At 36.3% G+C, this 11,866-nt stretch overlaps 2 protein-coding genes across 4 annotated transcripts; both read left to right on the plus strand.

Moving 5' to 3' along the window:
• Positions 1-2,441: 2,441 nt before the first annotated feature.
• Positions 2,442-5,992, plus strand: LOC110802950 (ATP-dependent Clp protease adapter protein CLPS2, chloroplastic). The gene is made up of 4 exons (XM_022008410.2): positions 2,442-2,903; positions 3,577-3,675; positions 3,781-3,890; positions 5,673-5,992. The coding sequence occupies exons 1-4, from the start codon at positions 2,648-2,650 to the stop codon at positions 5,751-5,753; spliced, it is 546 nt and encodes a 181-aa protein (XP_021864102.1). The 5' UTR covers positions 2,442-2,647; the 3' UTR covers positions 5,754-5,992.
• Positions 5,993-6,257: 265 nt separating this feature from the next.
• LOC110802924 (G-type lectin S-receptor-like serine/threonine-protein kinase At4g27290) lies at positions 6,258-10,924 on the plus strand. 3 transcript variants are annotated; one of them, XM_056837418.1, is made up of 8 exons: positions 6,258-7,505; positions 7,650-8,152; positions 8,287-8,400; positions 8,573-8,721; positions 8,913-9,123; positions 9,209-9,446; positions 10,212-10,362; positions 10,478-10,924. In XM_056837418.1, the coding sequence occupies exons 1-8, from the start codon at positions 6,853-6,855 to the stop codon at positions 10,787-10,789; spliced, it is 2,331 nt and encodes a 776-aa protein (XP_056693396.1). In that variant the 5' UTR covers positions 6,258-6,852; the 3' UTR covers positions 10,790-10,924. The 3 variants fall into 3 exon arrangements, with proteins under 3 accessions (XP_056693396.1, XP_021864067.2, XP_056693397.1); XM_022008375.2 differs by having other exon boundaries at positions 6,258-8,152; XM_056837419.1 differs by having other exon boundaries at positions 6,258-8,152; positions 10,464-10,620.
• The last annotated feature ends 942 nt before the right edge of the window (positions 10,925-11,866 follow it).

The following is an 11,866-nucleotide window of genomic DNA, read 5'->3' on the forward strand; positions in this document are numbered from 1 at the left end:
GCACTATTCTGAATGATGCCCCTTTCAAGCATCTCCTGCACCAGTTGCTCAATAATGTCCCTTTGCTTCAGAGGATATCTGTATGGTCTGATGTTAACAGGTATTGAATTAGGTTCTAATGGAATAGTGTGATCAAGAACACCCCTGTGAGGTGGAAGCTGCTATGGATCTGCAAAGATATCTTTGTAAGTGTTCTGAAGTTCCAACAACTCCACTGGTACAGATTGCTTGAGTGTTTCTTCTGTTTCCAGTTTCATAAAGGCCATGTCTCTCACTTGTAATAAACACAACTAGACTGCACTGTCAAACAATTTAGTTGATGGAGTTCCCTCTACCAACTTAACCTTTTGGGGATGCACACCCTTTAATTCAAACTGTGTACCAGATTGAGTAAATTCCATCTTGAGTTCCTTGAAATCCCAACAAATAGGCCCTAAAGTTGCTAACCACTGGACTCCAAGGACCATGTCACACCCTCCCAAAGCAATCAACATCACATCTACTTTGAAGGTTTGTCCCTGCATCTCCCATGTAAATTCCTTACACACATGCTGGCAGTTAAGGTGATTTCCATCAGCTACTGCAACATGCTGAACTGGAATGCTTTCTATTTTGCAACCCATCTCTAGCTAAATCCAAATCCAGGAAATTATGAGTGCTTCCAGAATCTACCAGTATATGAAAAAGCTTAGAGCCAACTAACCCCTTAACCCTCATTGTCTGAAATGTTTGATTACCAGAAAGAGCATTTAGAGAAAGAACAGGTTCATTAAAACCCTCATCCTCAGAATCATTTGTTTCCTCATCACTGTGAGAGTCCAATTTTATCATCACTACTAGCAATTTCAACTGCAAACAGTTGGGGTTCTTTGAACTGACACTTATGATTCCTATCATAGTGTTGGTCACAATAATAACACAACCCCTTAGCTATTTTCTCTGCCCTGACATCAGCTGGAATGTGTCTGAAATTCCTTGCAAACTTAGGTTGAAATTTAGTAGAAGGTAACTGAGGTTTGATGGTTGGTGTAGGAAGAAGAGCAGGTTTATTTACACTCACAGGAATGGCTTGTATAGCTTTAGTGTTTTGGGAAAAATTTGTGGGTTTATTGGTTTGAGAGTAATAGGTAGGCTTAATCTGTTTGTGTGAACATGCCAGATTTTGTTCTTCCTGTAATCTTGCAAAATCCACAGCTTCAGCAATGGAATTTGGCTTAAAGGCCTTCACAAATGGCTTTACTATTGGGTCTAAACCCCCAATAAACTGTCTAGAATATACTCTTCAGACAAGGTATGATGAGTATTAAGAACATCAGATCTCAAATCCTCAAATTCATCAAGATATGAATCAATAGAGTCAGATTGTTTGAGTTTATTAAACTGCTCCACAGAATTACTGCCTCTAGTATCCCTAAATCTAGCCATTAAATCCAAACAGAATTCCCCCCAATCTACATTTCTTCTTGAGGTTAGGTAACTTGTTACCCATTTTTCTGCCTTGTCTACCATATTTAATGAAGCTAAACCCACTTTTTGTTCATCAGGAATGTGACACAGATTAAAATATCTACTGCATTGCTTAATCCACATTCTTGTATTATTGCCATCAAACTTAGGAAATGTAAGTTTAGGAGTATACCCTAATGTTTTGGAATGCTGGCCTTGAGAACCACCTGGCTGCCTACTGTGACCATTTTCAGAAGTGCTATCCTTCATTTGATTCATCTGATTCATCATTTCAAGTAGCAGCTCCATGATTCCATCCATCTTCTTGGATTGATCTTGAATCTGAGTTGATTGATCATCAACCCTTTGAGCTTGTGCAATCAATCGTTCTTCCAATTGTCTAAGATGTTCATCCATGGTTTTCTTATTTGCTGGAGCCAGATTGCTTTTACTTGCAATTCAAATCACACAATTTCACTCGATTGTTTTTCAGATTAAAATTCCAGAATCGAGAAGAACTCTTGGAATCAATTTTGATTGATGAGTTCAATATTGCTCTGATACCACTGATACAGGAAGGTTATTACCTTCACTGTTAACTAATCTCCAAGGTGAAGATCAGCTGATAGAATCGACTTCCAGAAGAGGAGGAGAAGAATACAGAACAGAAGAGAAGAAGATTAGAAGAAGAGAGAAAAGAAGACTTTAGAACTAGAAAACAGAATTAGAGAATTAGAAGGAGATTGTGATTTTTATTATGTAATTGATTGAATCATACAATGAAGATGATGATCTATTTATACAACTGCTGACATTAAGAATTCAGCTGTAACTAACTACAACCAACTGCCACATCAGCAAAATCAGTTATAACAAAATTGGCGCCTAAAGTCAAACTTCCAAGAAGTTGACTTATTTAATCCTTATCATTAACCCATAATAAAATCATAATTGTGGACAAAATTGTACCTACCATTATGTGATTCGCAATTTGGCAGCAACTGATAACGTTAAACAACGCAAATTTTCATCCACAAATCAACCAAATCAAACACTCGATCACTTCTCTATATTACTCCGTATAAGTTTATATAACCCACCAACAATTTCACAATATTCAGGGTTTGACACAATTTCACAACTGTTTCTGGGTTTTATCTTTCAGGGTTTTTCTGTGTGTTCAACTCTGCAAGCTGAAAAAATGGCATCTTCATCAATTTCTTTCTTAGCAGGCACAACTACAACAACACCATCAGGCCTACTTTCCCATTTCAAAAGTTCAAAAGCTATGCCTTCTAACCTGAGAATGGAGGGGACAGAAAATGAGGGGTTTAGTGTTGCTTCAATGGCTGTTGGAGTGAAATCAAGATTTGGGTCTCTTCGAGGTGGTGGTGCTGTTTTGGAACGACCCACTTTTGATCAGTCCCAATTTGACCCTTCAACCCAAGTTCAAGAAGGTAGTCTTTCAATTTTGTTTGTGTTTCTTGGTTTTTGCATTTTTTTTCATTTGCTCTTAATTTGGTCCATTTGTTATTTGTGTAATTCACCTCAAATGGGATTCTTATTTGTATAGTTTGGTCCATTTGTTAGTTGAATTCGGGTTTGTCGAATTTAGGTTATTGGGTTTTGTTGAATGTCTTATTACTGCTGCTTCAATTTTGTTTGTGTTCCCTGATTTTTGCATGCACTCTATTTGGTGTGTTTGTTGTATTGCAATGTTCTTCTTGTAATTCACTTCAAATGGGATTCTTCGTGTGACCGTTTGATACAAGAATTTGCTAAATTGTGTAACCGGGTTTGGTTAAATTCAGCTTTTTGGGAGTGGGTTACCGCATTTGGTTGAATGTCTTATGATTAGTTGATTACTGTTTAACTATTAAGAGTAAACTGTTCTGTTTGTGGATAGATAATGATAATTGAATTAATGGTCAGTTTTTTTACTCATTGTTTAATTGATACAATTACAAGGATTCTTTTGTCTTGAATCATGAAATGTTGTTATAGCCTTATATTAGCACTTTAGCAGCGTTTACTAGTTATATATTTTCCTGTATCCGTGTACAAGTTGTAATTCGTACATGGAAGATTGGAAGTGTAGCTATTGGTGAATAACTTGTTTATATTTTGTAGGAGGAGACATTGGACGGGTAAAGGATAAGAGAGGTAACAGAAGTGGAGACAGTTACAGAGTTTTGTTGCTTGATGATGAACGCCACACGGAAAATCTTGGTAAGCAAAAGTTGCATTCTGTACATCGATGAATTCAACATAATTTATGGTGATTATGTCTTTTGAAATTTTTGGTTCTAAGTTGTGCTGTCCTTTTATGTATAGTTTTGAAGGTGTTGCCTCAAGCCGTTCCATCCGTCACTCCAGACGATGCAAGAAGAATCTACAGTGCATCACGGGAAAATGGTGTTGCAGTGGTTATAGTGACAGTGAAGGTATGCTAGTCTCTGTAATCTACACCTTTTGCTTCTCTTCCAGTCGCTCCTTGTTCTTTTTTCTTAAAGTTTCATCAGATAATACAATAGTAATTAAAAATGTTTTCTTGAAAAATACACAATGACATTTTGGTGTCACAATGCTCTAAGCATTTCTTTCAATACCCAAATACTATCTGGCAGTTGGGTTCTGATGTATGTTTCAATCACAATGTGAATGCTTGTATTTGCGACCAAATTTGACCTAAACATGGAAACTGTCTAAAAGTTTTTAATTGTATATAAATGTGGGCATTGGGAACCAGATATGGGTTGTCACAAAGTGTGTACTCCGTATGTCTTTAGGAACTAGTCTTTTCAATCAGTTGTAGAGATTTGATGTTTTGGGGTTTGTTTTGGATAGTTTAAAACCAAGTTTTTCTTTATGTTTGGCCAAAAAAATGCTCTTTTCCGCTACTCCTCTGATAATTTGGTGAAGAAGAGGAAACTCGAACTAGCACAATATTTTGAACATTGCACAGAAATTCAGAGGCAGCATAGAGCTGAACTACTACTTTTTCCTACAAGTTTTCTATAATTTTCAACTTCAAGATTTTATAGAATAGCTTTGTGTTGGAAGAGAATTTTATTTAAAGGTGATGTATAATAACATCGGAGTAAAAGTGAAGTCAAAATGTTTAGAAGTTATCTATTTGTTATTTGACTCTGGGTATAATGTAAAAGTTATCTATTTTCCAGTGATAAAAATTTTCGCTTTAATAAAAATTATCCATTCAAAATCATTCATAGTGTATAAAAGTAACTATGTAACCATTTAAAATGCTTATCCATCAAAAAAAATTATAATATAAAAGTTAATCACGAATTACTTGGGCTTTCTTCTACAATCTGCTGGCAGGTACAAGCTACAGTTTCTCACTACAAGGGTAGCTAAGAGAACCTAGTTCACAAGTTAAAAATTATCTGAAGTTCTGAACCTACGAATCAAGATTGTCTTTCATTTTTTTGCAACTAATTAAAAGTATTGAAAACCCTAGCTTATAAATAATTCAGGATCATGCTGTTCGGAGGTTGCTTCTGTCTTATCTAACTCTATAGTCTGTCAAAAACTTGTAAACTGTGATCTGAATTCTGAAGTTTTCCATAGTATGTGTTAAGCTGTAAATACAACTATTATAGAAGACATCTAGTGTATGCCAAAGCAAGTGAAAACCAAATACTATTGTGTTCATTAAGGTTGTTAATTATGAGATTTTCAGTCATGCTTGACTGTTGAGTGTTGACGTATAGTTGTATAAAAGACATTTGATGTGCAGAGCTCCAGGGAGTAGTGTTGAGGTGTCAAGGAAATTGAGCTCTTGATCCTGATAGAATATTTAAATATTTGTTTACACATCAAGAATGTTAACAATTGGTGAGCTGAAAAGATGCATGCCATACAATTTCAACGAGATGGGAGATGTTAGAGTTTTAGACACCTACTCAAATCATTTAATCACCAATCCATGATCTAAGTACCAACTCAATATTGATAAGATTATGCTTATAGTTTTTCTGGCTTCCTTTTTTATTTCCCCGATGGTGGGAGGGTGGTGGGTGGTTGTGTGTTAGCCAGCTATTCCCTTATTGCTTGAACTATCTGTGGTGTTTTAAACTTTTGGGTTGCAGAATAGTCATGAATACTCTAATGAAGTTTAAAGTACTCTGTAGTGGGTTCTGAGTCTTCTGACTTCCAGTGTCGCACTCTAACTAAAGCGTTATAACACTTGTTTTGGTTGACAGGAGCATGCCGAATTTTACTCTCAAATGATGATCCGGGGGGGTCTACAGTCGTCTATTGAACCAGACTCAAATATTGTTTGAACTAAACTGGGAGTAATGCAACATTTTTGTAGTGGCTTCCTTCCATCCGAGTGTAATTACAGGAATATACTTCATAGAATGCATAAGAATAGCATAATACTGAGCTGTTTCCCTCTCTATCGACTTTGGAACTTTTTTGTAGCCTATTAGTTTCGGTACCTAGCAAGATATCTGTTGGACTTCAATATTGATAGTTGTGAAGTTGGTGCAGGAAGAAATATCATTTATATGTAATGTAATTCACGTTTCAGCATTACGAATTTTTGCTCTTAGATATGACAAAATCTTGTACGAGAAAGAGCCGGTTGGCGTGCGTTTTTAATTTATTCTGAAGGCGACTTATTACTCTTTTAGGAAGAGCCTTATTACTGTGAGACTATCTCACTGTCACCTATGAGTCTAAGATCTGCACTTTAATGATAGTTACGCTTCTGTTACAATGTTGATGTCCAATTGTCTAGCACTCTGTTTATATAGTCCCATTTTTTTGATAGATATTTTCTACCGATGCAACTAGTTGTAACTTGTAAGGCTTTGGTGTAGACTTCTAGATCTGTTACGTTGATTTTCAGACGACAGTTACTGGTAGAGCGTGTCTGTGAATCCATGTAGAAATTTATTTTGATTTGGTTTTTAATCTTGTTTTCTTTGATTATACAATTAAATGATTGTGAGTTGCCACTTAACTCCGAGCAGTATTGAGTGTCATAATACAGAACGACGAATAGTGAGCACAAAATAGTTTTGGGAGTATAAGGAAATAAAAGTCTAGAAGGGGAAAAGGTTGTGTTATAGTGACAAATAATTCCTCTGAAGCTGACTATTCAGCATTCAGGAAAGAAACAAGAAGTAAACGTAAGAGACGGAGTCTTATTCTGAATGTGTGATCAATGTGTGAGGCACTTTGTAGGCTTGTTTCATATTAAGTACGGAGTAGGACTTTTATGCTGACTTTTTGGTGTTTTTTGGAATCTTAATTAGAAGTCTTTTTTGGGCATTTCTTATGTGAGAGGGTCTGTCGTTTCTTGCTTGTTGCTCTTCTTTCTTCTCTTAATATAGAGGAAAATTTCTCATTCTTTAGAATAACAGCTACTTAACTATGGCAAGCTACTGCCTTAATTTTGTTTTATGTCTATTATCATTCATGTCTTCCCAACTGTTAGTTTCGTTTTCGCTTAGTATAATCAATGCAACCCATCCCTTGAAAGATGGAGAAACTTTGGTTTCTGCAGGTGGAAACTTTGAGCTGGGATTTTTCACCCCTGACAATTCTGATAAAAGGTACCTCGGAATATGGTACAAGAAAATACCTATCCAAACTGTAGTTTGGGTAGCAAATCGGGAGGAGCCACTCGAGACTCTTGTAAGTTCTTCAGCAGCCATGCTTAAACTCACTAGCAGGTCAGTCCTTGAGCTTATCAATGGCACAGGTGCGGTTATTTGGACAACCAACGTAACAAGAACGGTGAAGAATCCAGTTGCTGAGCTCTTAGACTCAGGAAACCTTGTGATAAAAGAGATGGATGACGATCAAATATATGTTGATAGTTATTTGTGGCAGAGCTTTGATTTTCCGAGTCACATCCACCTGCCTGGAATGAAGCTGGGAAAGGACTTGGTGTCAGGGCTTGATCGGTACCTCACTTCCTGGAGTAGCAGCGATGATCCTTCTCTGGGAAGCTATACACATCGTCTCGATTGCCGTGGATCCCCACAGCTAGTTGTGATGAAAGGTCAAATGGAACAGTATAGGTATGGACCATGGAACGGAGTAAGGTTCAGTGGTGTTCCTAACATGAAGCCTAACAACCCTTTCTATACCTTCAAGTTTGTCATGAACTCCAAGGAAATATATTATATCTATGAACTTGTTAACACCTCGGTCATTTCTCATAGGATGTTGAACTCAGATGGAGTCATGCAAAGGTTTGTTTGGAGTGATCATGTACAAGGCTGGGTAATGTACTTGACCGCGCAGTCTGATAATTGTGATACGTATTCTTTATGTGGCAAGTTTGGAAGTTGTAACATTGCCAATTCCCCTGAATGTGGGTGTTTAAAAGGTTTTGAACCAAAATCACCTAATGATTGGAATGCTAGGGAATGGTCAGATGGGTGTGCAAGGAAGACCACTTTGAGTTGTAATGGGGGAGATGGTTTCATCAAGTATACACACGTCAAGTTGCCTGATACGCAGAATTCCTGGTATAACACCAACATGAGCCTCGATGAATGCAGGAACAAGTGCTTGTTGAATTGCTCTTGTGTAGCTTATTCTACTTTGGATGTGAGAGCAGGGGGAAGCGGGTGTTTGATTTGGACTGATGTTCTAATAGATCTAAAGATTTTCCCTGATAATGGCCAAGACCTCTATGTGAAGCTAAATGCTTCTGAATTAGGTAAAACCTTTATCACAAAATGCTCATGTATTTTAATTTGTTGTGTGAGAAGCTATTTGGCCTAGAGGTTAACTATTTTCAGAAGTTCGTTTTCTGTTTGCTTCTTAAACTGTTTTTGGTTATATTATTGACAGGAAAGGGGAAAAGGCGAATCTGGATGATATTAAGCTCAACTTTTGGTGCTGTGATACTCCTTGTTTTGAGCACAACACTAATTTTATGGAAGAAAAGGCAATTCAGGAGAAAAGGTAGTTTTCTATTTGTCAAGTGCTATGTTGTACTGAATGTGTAGATTTCTGCTCTTATTATGGTTTCTAGATTGAGAGATAAAAACGGCTTAAATCTTAATACATAGCATAAGCGGGAATTTTACTGTGCATTATAGTAGTATAATTTACATGGCGGCATTTCCACTTGCAGGTAAAGCTAGTGATGGCTACACGGTCAATGACACTGAGAATGCAGAGTCAGAGTTGCCATTGTTTGACATCGATGTTATAGCTCAGGCTACCAATAATTTCTCAGATACAAATAGGCTTGGTGAAGGCGGCTTTGGCCCTGTCTACAAGGTATGAGAGGCTTCTTGTATGCATATACAAAGTATCTATAGTTGTCATTGAGGAAGGGTGACTGACTATTTGTTCCTTAAACTGTTTTTAACACCTAATGTTTTGTGAAAACTTAATGACTGTTGTGTACATTATTTCCAATATGTACGGGGAAAATCTTTATAACTTTTACAAGAATAATACTTACTTAGGGTATGCTGAAAGGAGGACAAGAGATAGCAGTTAAGAGGCTCGCTAAAGAATCAAGGCAAGGACTAGACGAGTTCAAGAATGAAGTTATATGCATCGCAAAGTTGCAGCATAGAAACCTTGTAAAACTTTTGGGATGCTGCATTGAAGGAGAAGAGCGGATGCTAGTGTACGAATACATGAGCAACAAGAGCTTGAACTTATTCATTTTTGGTAATACTCAGCTCTCAACTTTCCAGCTTGTTATTTGTATTTCATTTCACCTCAGTTACTATACTGAAGAAATAAAAAATTTCAGATGATATGAGAAGTAAGTCGCTAGAATGGCCCAAGCGCTTTCAGATTATCAAAGGGATAGCTCGCGGTGTTCTTTACTTACATCAGGATTCAAGATTGAGAATTGTTCACAGAGATCTCAAGGCCAGCAATATCCTGCTAGACTCGGAAATGAACCCTAAAATTTCTGATTTTGGCATGGCTAGGAGTTTTGAAGGGAATGAGTATGAAGCACAGACTAACAAAGTAGTTGGAACCTAGTAAGATTCTTCCACCACATGCATTATATACTACTCTTCTTTTCCTTGTTCTTGTCTATCTATCTATTACGGAGTACTTTCTGCTAAAACAGACACCAGCAATGACACATGTTAATTCCATGTGAAAAAAAATTCTCGACAAAACTTTCTTTTCCCTTTTTATTCATTATTTATTTCAATAACTTCATGGAAAAGATTCAGTATATTTGACTAAAATTTTATAATTCCCTATTTCCCGGTTCATTTGATCTCCAATATAAATTTCAACTATAATTTAATTTCTCAAAAAACAATATTTGTAAAATTATAAAATATATACTAACTTCTTTAATTTTTTGAAAACCTGTCAAGATCTGTTGTTCTCTGATCTCTAGTATATTTTTGAACAATTCTTTTGTTACTCAAATATTTTATAAACAATGGTCAAAAATAATTTTAGAATATTCGTGCGTGCATAGGACCTAATCTAGTACTACCTTCGTTCCTTAAAGTTTTTTACACCTACTAGTTGCACGGTTTCCAACTTAAACTACTAATATATCCAATTCCGTAGGTGAAAAATTAAAAAAAAAAATTGATGTATAAAAATATATACCAAGAACCAATCTAACAAGATCTTACATGATAACGTTTTGATGTATATAATAATGAGAATTTACAGTCAAAGTTTTCATAATCTGGGCACATACTCCACGGCATAACGAACTTCCAGGAACTGAGGTAGTACTATACTAATGCTATGTGATGTTGCTTTTATACTTGCAGTGGGTATATGTCTCCTGAATATGCAATAGACGGGCTGTTTTCAGTAAAATCGGACGTGTACAGCTTTGGGGTACTACTGCTAGAAATCATCAGTAGCAAGAGAAACAGAGGATTCAATCATCCTGATCACCACCATAACCTCCTTGGACATGTAAGAAAATCTTGCATCCTCTTTTCTTTAATGCTTGCATCACTGACTCACAATCAACCCTTTTCTCGGTCTAGTTTGTATGTTAATTAAATCTTTGGAAGTAATGTTAATCTAGGCATGGAGACTTCTGAATGAAGGTTTGGGTTTGGAACTTGTTGATTCATCAATAGAGGTCTGCTACAATGCATCCGAGGTACTGAGATCAATGCACATAGGGTTGTTATGCGTGCAACAAAACCCTGATGATCGGCCCAGCATGTTGTCTGTTGTTGTAATGTTAGATAGTGATGTTGAATTACCTCAACCGAAGATGCCCGGGTTTTTCATTGGGAGGGAGTTCTTGGACAAAGAACTGTTATCAGGGGTTACTACTTCTGAAACACATTGCAGCAATGAGATGAGTGTAACCGCAGTATCTGGCAGATAGCATTTCTTTCTTATACAATTATACCATAGGAAACTTATGCTAATCAGTGGTTAAGAATCATATTTGTCAATAGCAAAATGTTCATCTATCTTGACATACTATTAATTGCAAAGATTCGAGATATTTTTGTTTAAATAGTTGTCAAAACTGATTAAATTTGAATGATTATCATAACATGCAAACATTAGATTAATTGCGTAAATATCACATGAGACCATCATATAATACAGCTGATGTCAGTATTAAAAAAACACAAAAGGTTAAGGAAAACAAAATTTGTACTCCGTGGTCTTTACTAATCTTCTTTATGAATTGAAATTCCAATCTCTTAAATAGAATTACACAGCAAAAAGTGTGCCCTATTCAATGATGTAACAACCACTATATATAGGCGAGTCTTGGTCACAAGTGGCTTGTGTCCATATGGACACAAGTGGTCCAAATACAACCATATTGAATACCAACAGAATATGACAGTACCAAAAGCGCAAATTAAGTCATTTTTGTTTTTGATATTAACCTATTTTCATTTTTGTTTTTGGTACCGACATATTCTATATTGGTATTAAAGCTATTTTATTCGGATCACTTGAGTCCATGTGGACACGACTTAAGGTTAGGCATTCCTCATATATAGCCCATCTTAATGAAATGTACTGGGAGCGGGTTTGGGTGCTAGCGTGGATGCAGGTTCGGATTCCGGTGCGGATGCAGGTTCGGTTGCTTGTGTTGCTTCCTTGGTGCATAGCGTCGCGCCGTCGCACAGTCTTTCTTACATTTCTTGGCATCTTCCGGAAGATTAATCATGATTGAACATTAGAAAAATAAAAATAGTTAGGAAGGGATGATTTTGAACATAACTTAGGCTTAGGTCCTTGTTTTCACCTCAAAAGTTCTGTATGGTGTAAGCTTTTAAACTAACAACAAATAGTTCAATCATAAGTTTGCATGAGTTTTATAGAACAATTTCTTTGAATTGGCTAAAATTAAAATGTTCCTTGTTTTGCGTTGATCTATAAACTAATTCCCGTGATACTATCCAAATAGGATTACATATAGGTTTTGTCTTTTTCTTAA

The sequence above is a fragment of the Spinacia oleracea genome, chromosome 2, assembly GCF_020520425.1.
Source record: "Spinacia oleracea cultivar Varoflay chromosome 2, BTI_SOV_V1, whole genome shotgun sequence".
In the NCBI taxonomy this organism is placed as follows: domain Eukaryota; kingdom Viridiplantae; phylum Streptophyta; class Magnoliopsida; order Caryophyllales; family Amaranthaceae; genus Spinacia; species Spinacia oleracea.

Excerpts from the sequence above, each read along its gene's own strand:
- LOC110802950 (XM_022008410.2), top strand. The coding sequence starts at position 2,648 with ATGGCATCTTCATCAATTTCTTTCTTAGCAGGCACAACTACAACAACA. Across the intron at positions 3,676-3,780 it reads ACGCCACACGGAAAATCTTG|TTTTGAAGGTGTTGCCTCAA; the intron begins GTAAGCAAAAGT and ends TTTTATGTATAG. Across the intron at positions 3,891-5,672 it reads TGGTTATAGTGACAGTGAAG|GAGCATGCCGAATTTTACTC; the intron begins GTATGCTAGTCT and ends TTTGGTTGACAG.
- LOC110802924 (XM_022008375.2), top strand. The coding sequence starts at position 6,853 with ATGGCAAGCTACTGCCTTAATTTTGTTTTATGTCTATTATCATTCATG. Across the intron at positions 8,153-8,286 it reads GCTAAATGCTTCTGAATTAG|GAAAGGGGAAAAGGCGAATC; the intron begins GTAAAACCTTTA and ends TATTATTGACAG. Across the intron at positions 10,363-10,477 it reads ACCATAACCTCCTTGGACAT|GCATGGAGACTTCTGAATGA; the intron begins GTAAGAAAATCT and ends ATGTTAATCTAG.